General features: G+C 41.6%; 1 protein-coding gene across 3 annotated transcripts in view; it reads left to right on the top strand.

The window, feature by feature from the left end:
* The window catches only part of TRPC6 (transient receptor potential cation channel subfamily C member 6), a 95,237-nt gene extending 78,716 nt beyond the window's left edge, over positions 1 to 16,521 (top strand). For 2 of the 3 annotated variants that reach the window (XM_006749618.3, XM_081799623.1), the window contains exons 7-13: positions 1,107 to 1,371; positions 2,399 to 2,594; positions 3,302 to 3,505; positions 5,367 to 5,441; positions 12,328 to 12,411; positions 13,842 to 13,917; positions 14,432 to 16,521. In XM_006749618.3, the coding sequence (XP_006749681.1) occupies positions 1,107 to 1,371; positions 2,399 to 2,594; positions 3,302 to 3,505; positions 5,367 to 5,441; positions 12,328 to 12,411; positions 13,842 to 13,917; positions 14,432 to 14,583 (1,052 nt within the window). In that variant the 3' untranslated portion in view covers positions 14,584 to 16,521. The remainder of the gene's footprint in view (positions 1 to 1,106; positions 1,372 to 2,398; positions 2,595 to 3,301; positions 3,506 to 5,366; positions 5,442 to 12,327; positions 12,412 to 13,841; positions 13,918 to 14,431) is intronic. The other variant, XM_081799622.1, reaches the window with a different exon arrangement.
* Positions 16,522 to 17,202: the final 681 nt, after the last annotated feature.

Here is a 17,202-nt window from a genome sequence, read left to right on the forward strand (position 1 = left end):
GCCCAGTATACTCAGTTATCCACCCTCCCAGGGTAGCAACCAGAGGAGGCTTTCCACCCCCCAGGAGGAAGGGGAATCAGGATGCAAACAGATTCAGTGGGTGCTTAGGGGAAGTCCCTCCTTGAAGAACCCTGAAGGGACGATAGATCCCCTTTACAATACTCATTTCAAATGCGCTGGTAAGAAATCCGTTAATGTTCAGCTGACATCTCTGTGGGTTTATTGGCTGTATCACATAGAGATATCTTTATTAGCATTTTTAAATATTTATTTTAATGGTTAACACTTTTTCAATACACAGAATTTTAAAAAGTCACAGCTATCTATCTATGCATTGTACTCATAGACTTACTATAAAACAGGAAACTGCTTTTACTAGTCTCTTGTATCCCTTCCTGATTTCACGTCCCAGCAAATAAGCAAATATAATCCTATTTTTCCTCTCTCTTACACATCGTTTTGCATTTTTCTTCATAATGGTTTCTTAATTGGGTTTTGATGACCTAATATAATAATGCCAGAAAAATGAAAAAATGAATACTTGCTACATTTTTATGGGAAAAATGGACATTTTTGAGTGACCAATAAGAATTACTTCTAGTACATTGAAATAACTGCCAGGATTTTGCAAACCCCAGATTACATTACAGTGGAATTATAAGTTTAAGGTTCAATGATAAATGCTACCCTTTGTGTAGTGCTGAGCATGTTCCACACACCGAGTATATGTTCGCCTATTGAATTTTCAAGTAGATGAGAGAGGGAGGAGCGGTAGTATCTCATTTTTAAAGATGGGAAAATAAAAATAAGAGAAGTTAATCTGTACCAGTTTTTACACACACACACACACACACACACACACACACACACACGAATTTTTGCAGATACCAAGTCCCTAGTTTGAACTCTTAACCATTATGCTATATTCTTATGGAAAATTACCAGCAAATCAGGAGGGTCATTTTCTTCTAATTCAGAAGCTTCAATATACTCAACCCTTAGACATTTGATTGCTAATGTAATTATATTTCTTTAGCAGAAAAGAAGTTGCCTAAGTAAACAACTTACAGAAACTCATGATAACGCTTGTCTTTCCTCTTTCCTAGCCAGGATCAAGTGGGACCCCTCTGATCCTCAAATCATATCTGAAGGTCTTTATGCAATTGCTGTAGTTCTGAGTTTCTCAAGAATAGCTTATATTTTACCAGCCAACGAAAGCTTTGGACCTCTGCAGATATCGCTTGGGAGAACAGTGAAGGACATCTTCAAGTTCATGGTCATATTCATCATGGTGTTCGTGGCCTTCATGATTGGGATGTTCAACCTCTACTCCTACTACATTGGTGCAAAACAAAATGAAGCTTTCACAACGTATGTGATTTCAGATGTTCTGATGGTGGAGATTGCAGATTAACTAAATGTTAGCTTAACAGGGTTCATAGGTATCCTTGGGGTGGATGATGTTTTGGCGAAGACTTCATCTCCAGTGAGAGAATTTTTAAATGAATTGGAAAAACTCGAAAACATAGGCACCTTCCTAATACTAAGTCGTTAATAACTAACATTTTTAGCGCCAGTTATTCTGGTAAAATACCTCACTCACATCATTTCATTATCTCTGTTTCACAAAAAGAAGAAACTGAAGCTCAGAAAAGTTAAATAATTTGCTGAATGTTGCATAGCCACTAGCCTATGGAAAAGCCAGGACCTCAGCCCTTGTCCCGGACTCTATCCTCTGCACTCTTACAACGTATGCTTAGAATCGATTACTCAAATGTTAGGTCGTCTGTGTTACAATGAGAAGCGCCAACTGAAATATGACCTATTATTAGCCATAGTCTTGTCAGTGCAGTTTATCAGAGAGATGACACCAGCTCGGTTAAGCCGGGGGACTTCGCTTTGGTCAGTAATTATGCATAAAGCATTGACATTCCCACCCAAGACTTGTCAGTGATTTTGGTAATAATGTCTTTGTTTATACTGTCATATTTTCCTTAAGACACACACTATTATTATCTATTTATTGGACACGAGTAGAAGTATGATAAGCAGGAAACCTGATAGGACTCTAACAAACAGTATTATTTTTATTTATTAATACATTTAACATTTCCATTGCCAAAGCTATGGATTGCTTAAATGTTGCTATCTGTGGTTATGAAGTTATGTTAATAGCATTTTTAAGTGCTTATTATGTGGCAGATATTGAGCTGAGTGCTTCATCCCTGCAACCACTGGGAAATAAAAATTATTGTACCCATAGTACAGAAAACAGGTTCAGAGAAGTAAAGAATTTTGTCATGAATATCTGGTGATTCACAAAGACACTAAATCAACTCACTTTTATTATGGGATTATTGTCATTTATATACTGTACTATCTCTTTATTTTTCCCCAGAGTGGAGGAGAGTTTTAAGACACTGTTCTGGGCTATCTTTGGACTTTCTGAAGTGAAGTCAGTGGTCATCAACTATAATCACAAATTCATTGAAAACATTGGTTATGTTCTTTATGGAGTCTATAATGTCACAATGGTCATTGTTTTGCTCAATATGCTAATTGCAATGATCAACAGTTCCTTCCAGGAAATTGAGGTATAATTTCTATACATTTGTATGCTCTGTGACTACATGTTTTAACTTATTCCAGGCATCAACTCAGCAATGTGGTGAAAGTACATTCTCCTTTTCCTCATTTGTTCTTTGCCTGTTTTATATACTTGTCTGGCCAGTAATCTAGAAAATATTAACTCTTTGCTTGGAGAAATGTTGTCCAACTCATTATTTAAAAAAAAAAACAACAGTAGAAATACTATGTCAGGTTGAATTTATATTTTATTTAAAAAAATTATTGCTTATAAATACCGCTAGTCTCCAAATCCTTTTCGTAGTGGTGTTCAAAATTGACCCTTTCCCAAATTTAGCATGATAGAATAAGTTTTTATTCCAGAAATTTTGGTCCAATTTATGATCTCCTGCAGAACAGATTAATCAAATTTATGATCTCCTGCAGAACAAAAGAGTGAATAATTTTTCATGGTGTTTTTTAGAATGTAGAAAAATACATTTATACCTTTCAGAGTATTTATAAACATATGCACATTTTGAGATCTTTCGTTCTGTAAGTCTGGTAAAATTTCAGATTTTGGAAAGAGTGAGTAGAACTTTAACATTTAAGAAAAATCTTGGACTGGTCTTTGGGGTCTGAGAGTGTTTGCAAGCTCTAGCTACGCAGTGTTGGAAGAATCTGGGTGATTCTGTTTATGCCTCTCTTTGCTCAACTGTCATGTGTGTCTGTATAGGATGATGCTGATGTGGAATGGAAATTTGCAAGGGCCAAACTTTGGTTTTCCTACTTTGAGGAGGGAAGAACTCTACCTGTTCCTTTCAACCTGGTGCCAAGTCCAAAGTCCCTGTTTTATCTCTTACTGAGACTTAAAAAGTGGATTTCTGAGATGTTCCAGGGCCATAAGAAAGGTTTCCAGGAGGATGCAGAGATGAACAAGGTAATTTGACTTGATAATTTAAAATTATATTTTTAAACATTATGATCATTAAAACCATGGTACTACATCCTTTTAAAAAGAAGTGGTCCATGATGACATGTCCAGTCATTCCCAAATCAGCATGGTCCTTTGGCTTGTTGTTTAGCAGGAGCTTACTGGAAATTTCCTACTTAAAAGAATGTAGGAAAAATTCATGAACTGTAACTATAATAAAGTATCATCTGTAGTGGGCGCCATGTTTGCTCTTGTGGCTTCAGGACCCCCCCCCCCCCGCCCCACCTTCAGTTCACACAGCATGGTGAAGCATCAGTAGCCGGTTATGATGTGGGGGGACTTTGACAGACTCTTCTACATTGAAAACTTCAGAAATCAATTACTCGCATGTAATATGGGAGACTAGGCTTGGCATTAAGTAGTTCAAGAAAGAAAGATTGAAGGGTATTAACCAGAAACAGTTACCCCATGTGGCAGTGTGATTTCAAGAAGCCATAAAAGAAAGACATTCAGCGTGTAGATGAGCAGGTAGGATGTTCAGAAGTGTTTCAGGCACAAGTGGGATGTTGTGCAGAAGTGTGTATGGGGTCAGGGCTGTCCTCTACACCCAGGGGGAACATTGAGATAGATTCATTCAGAGGAGAAGGGCCAGCGTGGGGACAGGTGTGGATAAGGTGTTATATGATGGGGAATGGAAGGATCTGGCTGTTACATCCAAAGAAGGAGGATTGAAGGGGAACAAGGTAAATATCTTTAGAACTCCCAATTTTGACTAGGGTGTATACTTGGGTTTTTTTTTTTTGGTTTTGTTTTGTTTTGTTTGTCTCTTCAAAAACAGGAAGAGAGGAAATGGGCAAAAGTTGCAAATAGTTCAGTTTTAGTTCTATGTAAAAACAAACTTGTCATAACAAGATCTATCCAACAGAGGGGGCTGTCTTGTGAACTCTAGTGAGTTCCCCATCATTGCAAGCAATCAATAAATGCTGGATGACCAATATTAGGAGTTTTTAGAAGATCTTCCTACAGCGAGTGGGCAGTTGAGCCAAATGATTGTAAAAGTTTCTTGCAATTCTAAGATTCTATCACTGAGAGAAAAGAGAAACATTCTAATTTCTGCTCTGTTTTGCCACTCACCACTTGGGGTTCTCAAGTAAATAATAAGCTCTCTGAGCTTCAGTTTCTCCAAGTGTACTATGGGAATTTATATCTACATCATAAAAAAAATCAAATAAATATGTAAAAGGGCTTTGAGAATTATAAAGCCCTCTTTAAATGTGGTTATTATTATACTATTTGTGTGAAATTTTTGGGAAAATACACCATTTTAATTACCCTTTTAATTTTCCATTGTCTAACTTCTAGAACTCAGTGAGTTGATGGCAGGAATTTCTCTCACTTTACTTTTAAGTGTGACGTTTACAGGTCTAATTAGAACTGCAACCTGAGGGGCGCTGGGGGCCTCAGTCGTCTGAACATCTGACTCTAGGTTTCGGCTCAGGTCATGATCTCAGGGTCATGAGATTGAGTCCTGGGTCAGGCTCTGCACTCAATGGGGAGTCTGCTTGAGATTCTTTCCCTCTCCCTCTCCCTCCACACCCATAAATATATAAATCTTAAAAAAAAACAAAACTGCAACTGAGGGAACTTAGTGTCCAGATGAAGTTTCTAAGTGCTTACCAATGGGAAGAATCCAGTAAGAACATGTTTCTCTTCTTGAACCTTGCTATAGAATTAGACCCAGGTGGCTTTTAAAATATGGAAAAAAGAATGAAATTGTTTTTGCAATTCTAAATGTAGAATTTGCAGTTGTATTCATTTTACTGTCTATTTTTAGTTTTATTATTTGTTTCCTATCTATTTTTAAAAGAGAAATGAAGAAAAGAAATTAGGAATTTTGGGGAGTCACGAAGACCTTTCAAAATTACCACTTGACAAAAAACAGGTGAGATCACATTTGAAAATACGAAGTCATGCATATGACCAGGCTTATGTTTTCAGAGAAAAGGACAAATGTTCAGAAGCAATTTCAAGAAACAGGTAATAGACTCACAAGAGAAGTTAACGATTTTAATATTGCCTCAAAGAGTCTGTTATTGAGAGGTGAAAATAAGCCGTGTATATATTTAAGAATTGCATATATATTTAAGGCAGATATTAGACATATATTTCTGGGTACTTATGGGTAATGAAATACAGGAAGGAAGAATTAAAAGGGTAGAGGAGCTCACTGGGGACTGAGGGGGCAGATGACTGGGGTCCCCAAGGCAGTGCAGGTGTCCAGTACGCACCTGTAGCAGCTGGTTGGGGAGATCAGTGCCCACTGTAGTCAGTGCGGCTCATAAGGAGCAGTGGGCCCTGCAGGTGCCTTAGCTCCTACTGTGGTGGCAGCGTTCCCAACCATGAGGACGTTTGCTTCCTCCTGGTGTGCACAGTGGGGGCATGATACAGGCTGTCGCCAAGGGGCATTGTCGATGAAATCTTTAGGGGAAGGGTGGGGTGTCCAGTAGGACTTGCGTTCAGCTGCACATAATAAAAGCATTGCGGAGGTTTTTTTTTTTTTTTAAGATTTTACTTATTAGAGAGAGAATGAGAGACAGAGAGCACGAGAGGGAAGAGGGCCAGAGGGAGAAGCAGACCCCCCGCCGAGCGGGGAGCCCGATGCGGGACTCAATCCCGGGACTCCAGGACCACGATCCGAGCCGAAGGCAGTCGCCCAACCAACTGAGCCACCCAGGCACCCCAAGCATCGCGGAGGTTTAAGCGAGACAGCTGTGTGTCCCTCTCTCGTTGAACTCCTCAGACTTAGGCCCTGCAGGACTGTTGTCAGGGTGGAGGCTCCGTGATTCTCCGGGGTTTGTTGTAGTCAGACGCAGATGACAGCTTTGTGTCTCCCATCACAGCCGCTTGTCAGACCGGACGAGGAGTCCAGGTCAGAGGCCATTTTGCTTTGTTTTCAAGCTAAGCCCGTTACCTCCCCCAACAAAACCAGAATGCTAGGAAGTATTGATACGGTATCGATCTAAGTACTGGGAAGATTGGGATGTCATCTCACCTCCGGCCCCACAGCAGTAATTCAGTGTGCTTCCCCGAGCCTTACTTTCCTCATCTGTAAAGTAGGGAGGGCCAAGTTGTGAACCCATCACACGGGATTGTTGGGAGGTTTCGGTGATGCTTTGTGAACGACGGACATACTTGTGCCGAACGGATGATGCATGCATGAGAACAAATCATTGCAAAATATGAGAAAAATTCAAGGGAATCAAAATTTCTGTTTTCCTTTATGATAGAAACTATAGTATCTCAGAAATCAAATAACGCTATTTTCTTTGTAATTTCTCCAAAAATGTAGAAAATTAAAATTTATTCTAATCGTCTGAAAAATGCATTTTATATCCTTTGGTAAAAAGATTTATTTATTTATTTTAGAGAGAAAGAGAGAGCATGTGCATGTGGGTGGGGGGCAGTGGGGTGTGCCAGGAAAGAGAATCCAAGCAGATCCCGTGCTGAGCATGGAGCCCGACGTGGGGCTCCATCCCACAACCCCAAGATCACAACCTGAGCCAAAACCAAGAGTCAGATGCCCAACCAACTGAGCCACCCAGGCGCCCTGCATTTTATATCTTTTAAAGAGGGTTGGATCACCTGACACTTTCCCCCTATTTTAATCCTGGATTAAAATAAAGTCTCTAAGAGCAATATTGAGCCTGTGGTATCTGACCCCAGTTGTGAATCAATGAAATGTCAATTCTAATGTCAGTTGAACCATCCTGAGACCCTTTCGTGTGTTTTTTTGTTGTGCCATTGTAGAGATGTGCTGCTCATATCTTCTTTCAAGGAATGTGATCAGTGGACAGCCTCTAGTGCCTTTGGGGTCCCCCAGCTTTCCCACGGTAGCCACACTCTAGGTCCCAGGCATTTCCCGCAGGACCCGTCCTGGGGCCGTCTTTGTGCTCAGCTCCCTGTTGGCTTGGCTGACTTTCTGAGTCTTCTTGCCCTCTGCGCTTTCACAGGTGAGCCAAGCCTCAGGTTCTGGAAGCTTTCTCTGCCTCCCCTGCTCCTACTCCCTGTTGTCTCTCAGAGGCATGATTCTGGATACAGCTCATACTTCTAACTGGTCTTGGCATTTGATTCCCAGAGGACCAAAGTAACACAACTATCTACTTTACTTTCCCTGGCCGTGTAAGCTTGTGATGAACAAAACTTGGGGCACATACCTTGCTTTTGCTTGATACATTAACTGCATTCCTGGGAGAATGCTTTTTAAAGCAACCATTTATATTTCTAATTGATTTTGCCTGTTGTTACTGAGAGGGACTCCCATTGGGACGTGCTTGGCCCTAATAGGTACTAAGAAAAACCCTCATAGTTCATTCTTCCTTACCCAGTGTGCGCGGCTTTGCTTTCTTTTCCATAAGGTCGGCGTCTGAAACAGTCAGGTTTCCATTTCACTTGGATCTTCTCTCTGACCCCGTGAGGGTTACCGAGGTCAGGCTCATGAGTACTGTCTTCACAGCTCTGCAGACCCGCCGCGGAAATCAGGAGGATGAGCCACGTAATAATGCTGTTACCTTGGATGATGCCCTGCAGCTCTGAAGGTCACTGAGTTGGGTGACTGCTAGCATTAGCTTTTCAGACTCAGTCTGAAAGGGTGGTGTAGTTAAAGTCAGTTCCGCCGTCCTGCATGCCCTGCGTAAACTGAAAGTGCCAAATTACTTCTTGGAGAACGGCTCTCTGCAAGCTCCAGGAAAGATCACGCCCAACTGGTCGGTTTGAGAGCGGCCTGCGCGCCCGACACGGTAGACCGATGAGGAGCACACACGTTATTGCTGCATTTTCTGTCTACTCGGCTCTGGGTTGAGTGAGATGTGGAGGTCATGTTTATTAGTTATATATCTGGGAACTGATTAGGTCAGAGGCTGTCTAATCAATCATCGCTGCCCCAGGGCGGCGTCTCCACTTGATTTTGCACAAAGTCCCAATCCCCTTCTCCGGGTATATTGAGTTAAAATCTGTGGCGGTGGGCTTGGCAGTGTGTATTCTAATAAGGAGTTCGCATATTCTAACGCTGTCTGGGGTGGGGTCACGGAACGCTCCATTCCCTGAATGACTGTCGTGGACACGTCCATACACAGCAATATTCAGCATGAAGCAGGCCTGAGTCCACATCGTGGATAGGAGATATTCACCCTTCCCTACAACCGTGATGGCTGTGAGCCTTGCCGAGCACTGGCTGTGTACCAGATCTGTGTTCTACACACCTTATCTGTTTAGTTACCGCGAGGAGGGAGGGAAAATTATTTCCCCTGTTTTATGCATCAGCAGCCTGAGGATATAGGGCTGAAGTTCCTGGCGCAGAGTCGCATTTCAGACAAATGCCGGAGCCAGAATTCGGATCTACATCTACTGGATTCTGGAGCAGGAGCTCCGGAAGCACCGTCGCACGTGCGCGCTGTCTCCTGTCTGCGTCCCTGCCGACGGCACAGGGTGTCTGCACAGTTGGAGCTCCTCGCCCTGTTCCCGTCCTCAGGCTAAATGCTCGCATCAAGCTAACTCCTGGGAAAGGGGCGAAAGAAAGTATGAAGAAGGCAGGAACTAGGTATAAATGCAGAGAATAGGCAGCAGCTCCTTCGGTAGCTGTAGACGCCGCGTCCTGCCCCCAGGGTTCATGCAGCTTCCCGGCACCGCGAGGGAGTTCCTCCCCATGTACGATTTTTTTCCTAGAATCGTCTGACACGTATTTATTAAATGCCTACGTGTTAGATAGATACCTATGTGTTAAATATCTATGTGTTAGACACTGATTAGAATTTTTTGTTATATTGGCATCCAATTTCATATTTCAGGTTTAGAGAAGAGCTAGTCACATAAAAACGATCCGAATGAATTTGTAACTGCTTAGTCATAGACCACTGAACGGCACCGTGGTTCCCAGCCAGGGGTGGTCTGGATCCCCCACTACCAGCGCCTCAGGATGCATTTGTGATTCCTGGGGACACTGTGGCTGTCGCAACCAGAGAGGGGAGCTGTTACAGGCATCTAGTGGGTAGAGGCTGGGGATGCTGCTAAACATTCTACGAGGCACAGGAAGCCTCCACAATGAAGAATCATCCAGCCCAGAGTGTCAGAACTGTTGCAGTTGAGAAACTCTGGACTCTGCCCGTGGAGTGCATGCCCTGCTGGGGGGGTGGAGGCGGGATGCTGTGTGTCGCGCCGAAACCGTATGAACGCACGGTAGCTGTGGTCATGGACACCTTGACATCTACACTCTGGAAAATCTACAAGCATACACATTCTCCAGTGAACAGAATACCACTTTCTGGCTTTGCCACCACTCTTACCTCTTCCAAGCCTTCCAGGGTAGGGCACCAGCCTCCTGCCCTAAATTCATTCTTCATGTTTCAGATGTATCTTTACCTTGTTGCTGAGCTGCCACCCCCTGGTTTATGAACCCGGATTGTATTTGTCTTGTAGAGCAAGGGGTCTAGAAAGCGAGTGGACCCGTCACGGACCCAGAAGCTCTTCTTGCTTTCACCATCCACTGCTTTTTCAGCACTTGCCCTCTGTCGGGTGGTGCTTGCTCTGGGGACACTGGGATGAGGTAAACAAAATCCCTCCTTCCTTAGAGCCTAGCAGGGTGTAGACAAGCCAGTGTATAAAGTAATTGTCAGTTGTGAAACACTGTAAAGGATACAGAAGTCGTAGCTTGCTCAAGATCTCTTTTTCATGGGGTGGGCAGGAAAAGGCTCTCTGAGGAGCTTATGTTTGAAGCTAAAACCCAAAGAGTGAGGCAGAGCAAATCAGCCAGCCAGGCAAAGGGTGTTTCAGGAACTGGGAACAGCAACCACAAAGGCCTTAAATTAGAAAAGAGTAAATGAACGAGGGCCTCGGTGATGTTAATACACTTTTAAGCAACCCCCCACACCAAAAAAAAGATGATCTCTATAGGCATGCAGTGTTGTGAGCTGCCTTAATTGGGGATGGTTGGCATATTGAGTTTTAAGGTCCACACATACATCTTCAAAAAAATCCCAAAGAAACATAATTTTTCACTTTCCTGTTTCCATGAACACCTTTTGGATGTACTAATGGCCTCCAACGAAAGAAGAAATGATTTGCAATCATGAAGCTGTGCATTCATGAATAGGTGGTAAATAAATCAGAGGCATGATGCACCAAGAGTCCCCCTGTCTGGATCCTTTTCCTCTAGGAACCTGTCCTCACCCTCCATGCTTTATCATAACCAGTGGGGGATGAAACTGAGCTTGAATCTACTCATCCCATTTCATGATGATGCCCTTATGGCATAAATCACAGTGAAAACCAGGAAGAACTGTATCATCATAAAAATAAGGGAATAACTACATTTTTAAAAATAAATATTAAAAATTACATTACTAAAAATATAGTTGAAGTTTGCGTTCATTTCATGAATTCATAGATCAGTAGGACTTGAAGGAGCACAGGTGTCCCCTGACTCCCTTTCTTGTCGGATCGAGTGCAGAAAGTTCCGGCGTGTCTTTCTGCCACTCCCCAGCAGCCTGCGACAGAGCCAGAGTTCAGCCTTCAGCTTTATGTCAGGAGCTCGTTCAGAGAACCCACGCTGCCTCTCTTTGCTTAATTTGGCCAATGATATAATTATATCTTCATGTTTTTTGAAGTGAATATAAAGTAAAAGAATATGGATATTTTGCTGACACTTTTAGAGAGGTCGAAAGGAAAGCAAAAACAGCTACGGGGAAAGGCGTGCTGTCTACAGAATATTTTCAGAATTGCATATTGCACTTTATGGGCCTTACCAGCCTTACTATATGTTTTCCTATTATTATAACTTGGCTAGATCATAACTGTTTTGTTCTCCATTGAATACCCAGACCCTATAGCACAGCATCTACCTATAAACACTCAGTCAGTGTGTACCTGTTCAGTGGGTGAATGTGTGCCGAGCTGCTTTATTTCAGCATGTGGCCATTTAAAACATCAAAGCATTGAAGTTAAGGATTTAATTCTCAATGAGCTTTACTTAGAGCAACTTAGATGTCATTGGGAAATATAAACCATGCCTGTCTTTGAAGATGGTCTTGGAGTTTCTTGTGCTCTGCAAAATAGTTGTGCAGCCGAAAACAAGCAAAAAAAAAAAAAAAAAAATGGAGCTGCTGTGTTTTGCTCAGGTTCTCCTACTTATTTCTGTTTAAAACCAGTTTTTCTTTTTACAAAATGCCATAGTTTCTTTAATCATTCTTTTAGCATTGTAATATGGTCCTTTACAACCTTTATTACAGATTGCTTTAGATCTTTGTTAATTGCCTGTTCGAGCAAATAGATTTTTTGAAAAGTACTGCCCAAATGTGATACTATGCAGATGCTGAAATTCAAATACAGTCATTAGTTATTTCTTGGCACCTGAACAAAGTCTTACCCTGGTGTTACCCCGGGACCCCCATCACACCCTACTGCACGTGTGGATGCTGTGGTCATTTATGCTGGCCTGATACTCCCTTATCAATGGACTTCTGAGATCACCACCATTACTTTCTGAGCTTGTTTGCCTCTCCCTCTATCAGAGACGTACCTGTGGTAAGGGTAAAGTGTCATTCTCATGGCAACATGATTGATCGTCATGAAGTCGAGGAGGCTCCTCAGACAGCCTTGATTAGCCATCAAGAGGCTGAGCACATTCAGGCACCTGTGATTTATCTTGGAAGACAGACTGTCAAGCAAATTAAATGAAAATGTACATATGTAATGAATAAATTCCTATATGTAACTAATAAATATCATCACATTATTTAAAAGAAAAAGAAGAATTTCTAATTCTTTTCAAATTACAGCTTGGGCATAGTAAACAATCAAGTGTGAGGAGCTCAGAAGATTTCCAGTTAAACAGTTTCAATAATCCTCCCAGACAATATCAGGTAAGCATGATATTTTTCTTGAAGAACTAAGGCTAGTTATTTGTAATATTTAAAATCCCAAACTATGTGATTCTTTAAATGAAAATAACCTATTATGTTGTTTTTCTCAATATCAAAATAATGCATGAATTCACATATATGCTAAGTACTGGAGATACGTAAGTAAATAAAATAGATGAAGTCTTGGCATCTCAGAGCTTAGAGTCTACATGTTCATTGTAAAGAGTCTATTCTCACGAAAAAACATACAGAAGAGAGTAAAATGTACCTCAGACCCTACCACTGAGATTTAAGGACTACTTACTTTCTGCCAGGTGATTTATATGTATATGTATAATTTTACATATAATTCAATATTATTTACATGTATATGTAATATTATATAAATGAGAATAAATAACAGTTTTTTATGTCACAAAACATATATTCGTATTAATTTTAATGGATATGTAGTATTCCTTTGTACAAATATATGATAATTTATTAAAATAATTTCCTATTGATGGACGTTGAAGGGTTTTTTCTACTATTGTAAGTAGCACGAATGGGGCGCCTGGGGGGCTCAGTCGTTACGCGTCTGCCTTCGGCTCAGGTCATGATCTCGGGGTCCTGGGACCGAGCCCCGCCTCGGGCTCCCCGCTCCGCAGGGGACCTGCTTCTCCCTCTCTCTCTGCCGCCCCCCTCCCTGGCTTGTGCTCTCTCATTTGCGCTCTCTTTGTCTCAAAGAAATGAATAAAATCTTTTAAAAAAATAAGTAGTACTACCATCAGCATACTTGTCCATGCCCCCAGTTACATCCTTAGAATAAGTTCTTGAAAGTGATATTTTCCTGTCCACCATTTAATTTGGGGTTTAGAGAGTCATATTTGGCTTAACCGTGGATCCACCCAGGACTTCCGGCCCACGGTGCTGAGCCTGCTACTCTTCATGAAACGTGTAGAGTGAACGCAACATTCTCACCGGAGAAACTTTGTTACACTGAAACTAGCCATTCCTGAATTACTAGCAAATATAAAACCAAAACTGATTACATTTCTTGGTAAGGGAGGTCAAAGAACGTAAATGAGTGTGTATTTGCTTAATTTCCGGTTTCCACATGCGGTATTATCCACACCTTTAACCTCCCCAACTGAAAGGCTGTGTTTTTCTCTAATAGTCTGCAAATAAAGTACAAGCAATGAACATCAAGGAGCAGATGTTTGCTCTAAAACTATTCTTTTCTCAGGAATTAATCTCTGAGTCATTAGCTCCAGTAGTGCAAAAATTGCTTTAATAATCTGGTGATAGTATGCATTCCCTGCCAGATAAATCATCTGAATCTTTGTTAGGGATCACTTCTGAAGTCCTGAGGAAGGAAAGACTCACTTATTACAAATGAGAGATTTGTCATAAACATAAAACTGAGATGGATTTCTCCTTTCTTGGTCTAGAAAATTATGAAGAGGCTCATTAAAAGATATGTACTACAAGCCCAGGTAGATAGAGAGAGTGACGAAGTGAATGAAGGTGAGTTGAACAGGGATGGGTGAGGGTGTGGGGCCTGAGGCCGAGCTGCAGGGAAGCTGGAGGGAATGGGGTGGGAGGGCGACCCTCCAGGGGAGAAGAGGACAAGGTCCTCCCACTGTCAGTGTGAAGAGTGTAGGGAAATGGGCTCATTCTCCACAGCCAGGGCAGATGGCACTTGCTACACAAATAACCCTTGCTTCTGGGGGGCAGCTGTGGGGGGAGGAGGAAGGGGTTGGGAGGAGCAGAAGGCTGTTGCCCCCAGCTCCTACAAACATTTGCCACTAGTGCCTCCTTTTTACTTGAGGACATTCGTTACAATTCTTTCTCTATAATCTTTTCATTCACCAAAAGCTTAGCTGAGGAAATAGAAACCTGCCCCATTAGGAAGTTTCCTTTGGAGGGATTCAAACGACAGATGTGTGTGGAATTAGGACTGATTTCATTCTGTTCCAGCATCCCTAGTTTCTCTGCATCTGTATTTACAGTTACTCCTTATCATTCTCGTTTTTCAAAGGGGAACTGAAGGAAATTAAACAGGACATCTCAAGCCTCCGCTATGAACTCCTTGAAGAAAAAACTCAGAATTCAGAAGACCTAGCAGAACTTATTAGAAAACTTGAGGAGAAATTATCAATGGAACCAAATCAAGAGGAAAGCAATAGATAATGCAAAGACTTCCTTTAAAAATCATATTTATTTGTCCACTTGAAGCCATATTATCTTCCAATTTATTTTTTTAAGTGACAGTGTGACCACCTTTTAAACAAGAAAATGTCCAAAGATAACTTGGATCATCCCATCATCCGAAACCCTAATATTTAATATTTTTGGTCATTGAATTTCATTGTTCAGGCTAAAGTTTTCAGATTATGATGGGAATTGTGCCTGGTTGTTTGACACTTGTTTTTATAACTGCCTTCTTGGGTATAACTATTGTGATGATGTGATTCTGTGTCGTGTCTGCTTGGGGACACTCTCTGTGCAGCATTTCTCTTGAAGGTCACTTCAGGTAACTTCTTGCCTGCTTTATGGGTCCCCTGATGGTGACTTCCAGCCCTGAAACCTAGGGAAAGATGATCTATGGCTATTTGGAGAGTGCTGTTTAATCATCTACTCTGCTTGGCCCCCACAGACTATGATTGGTAATATCTGTGCAAAATGCGATTAAATCTTTCCTGAACTTTCTGACTCATCTCACTGAAAATGTTACACTTAACAGTGAAAAAGTGCTTCCTCTACTGAGCTCTGGAAACATGGTTTAGTTTGTGTGCATGCGCGTGTGTGTGTGCATGTGTGTTTCTGCACTCACACATGAGTGCGTATGAGATGCTTGTCCTGTTTGCTTTTGCAGCCAGTACAGACTCTCGAAACCTCTTATGGTTTCTTTTTTTTTTTTACTGTGACTTAAAGATTATTGGAGAACCCTTTATTGGAGAAGTATCAAAGTCACAAATGATTGCGGTGATTTGGTCCAATGATAGCATAGTTTTGTGCCATTTCTGAGGGCATTTACAGGGGAAGTCCCACATTTGGCGTCGAGTATAAAGAAAAAGAAGTGTGGAGGGAACTTGCAAATACTTACCTGTCACTCTCAGTATGTTCTCCCCTCCTGTCAAAATATATCAAACAGGAATCTGCATTTGTACACATTTGCGGGTGTTCTTACTGATGATTTGAGGCAATATCTAAAACAACACAGAGAGAAATGAACGTTCATCTGTTCGACCTGACAAACTGCCAACATTTAAATGACGCTGGGCATTAACGGGAAGTGTTGCTTTAAACTCAATAAAGGGAGGCTTCAAATACAAATTTTTAACTTCATTCTAGGGATAAAATGGTCACAAAAGTCTAGTTAACCCCAACTTTGGCTAAATTTAAATCAAAGAAGCTTTATGTAATCAGATCAGAAAATACATCTGAGATTTTATATTCAGTGATTTTGTATTTGTGGGTATTGTTTATTGAGAAGTTACTTGTTAATACAGTAAAGGTGTGCTTTCAAATGTTTTGTGATAATATTTGAATCAGAAGTTGTAAAAACCAACCTCCTACCAAAGGCTCTGTCAGCACATTAAAATAACCCAACATCCACAAAGTTTGTGTAGCGTGCCGAGCAAGAGGTTGCCCTCCCCGTGCCAAGGGGCGCTCTGGCCGCGAATGGGCTCGACTCCAGAGAATCAAGAAAACATACTCAGATTCCCCGGTGTCTTTAGGTCGGGCTGGCCTGACGAGATACAGGTTTTAGGAAGTGCAACAGGCATGATTCTGGCTCTCCCAGTAAAAACACCACCATCAGGTGCTGTCTCGTGACTCTGCAAAATTAATATGTCCTCAAGTCAGTGGATTCTCCTCAAAGTGCCGCTGAGTTGGCCCCTTTTCTAATTTCTTTTCGATTTGGACATGAAAAGAGAAACCAACCATTATGTTAAGAAAGGCTTTAAAAATTGCAACAAGAGCTTAATTAAAGGCATATTGTCTGTCAAAGATGGTTCTGAGCATGACTACCCTTCGTGAGTCTCAAGGCCGTTGGCTGTAAATCCTGTATTCCTGTTGCAGTCAGCCTAACCTTTAAAAATAAAGTGATTCCTCCGTTGAAATGTATTGATCCGACTTGTTCTGTTTGTCGAATTTCTCTTCTCAGATTTGGTGCTTTCTGGAGGCTGGGGCTCCATAAGGAGGGCAGCCCAGTGATGTCTGTGACCACGTGGGTCCTCCGTGAGGGCCAAGGCCACAGTCACGCCTCCTGGCAAACCTGCTCCCACTGAACAAAACCAAGTCCCTGTGTTTGTACGTCCAGGCCTAGTTTTACTCTCTGCCATGCTCCTTACGCCAAAGCTGAGAAATAACCCAAATTCAGTATGATTCTACTAGGCATAGCCAATGAATTACCAGAACCTACTACTGTCTGCTTAAAACTTTCCCAGGGACTGAGAAGAATGAAAAATGAATGTCTGACCTCAAGGAGCTTGCAACCAAATAAAGAAACGGGACTTAACACAACTGTTGTGTTGCTCAGTGTTCACTGAGCCTCTACCGTGTGCCAGGCACATGATAGGTGCTTTCCATGAAGAACTGAATTCAAGCTTACTCTATGCTTATAACAACTGTTTGAGGTAAACACTGTTAAGACTCTCATTTTAGAAATGAGAAAATTGGAGCCTCTATTCTTTTAAATTTAAATCCAATTAAGTAACATATCATGTATTATTGGTTTCAGAGGTAGAGGTCAGTGATTCATCAGTTGCGTATCACGCCCAGTGCTCATCACATCACGTGCCCTCC

This window comes from Leptonychotes weddellii, chromosome 11 (genome assembly GCF_054177405.1).
Source record: "Leptonychotes weddellii isolate Sample4059 chromosome 11, ASM5417740v2, whole genome shotgun sequence".
NCBI classification, from domain to species: Eukaryota; Metazoa; Chordata; class Mammalia; order Carnivora; family Phocidae; genus Leptonychotes; species Leptonychotes weddellii.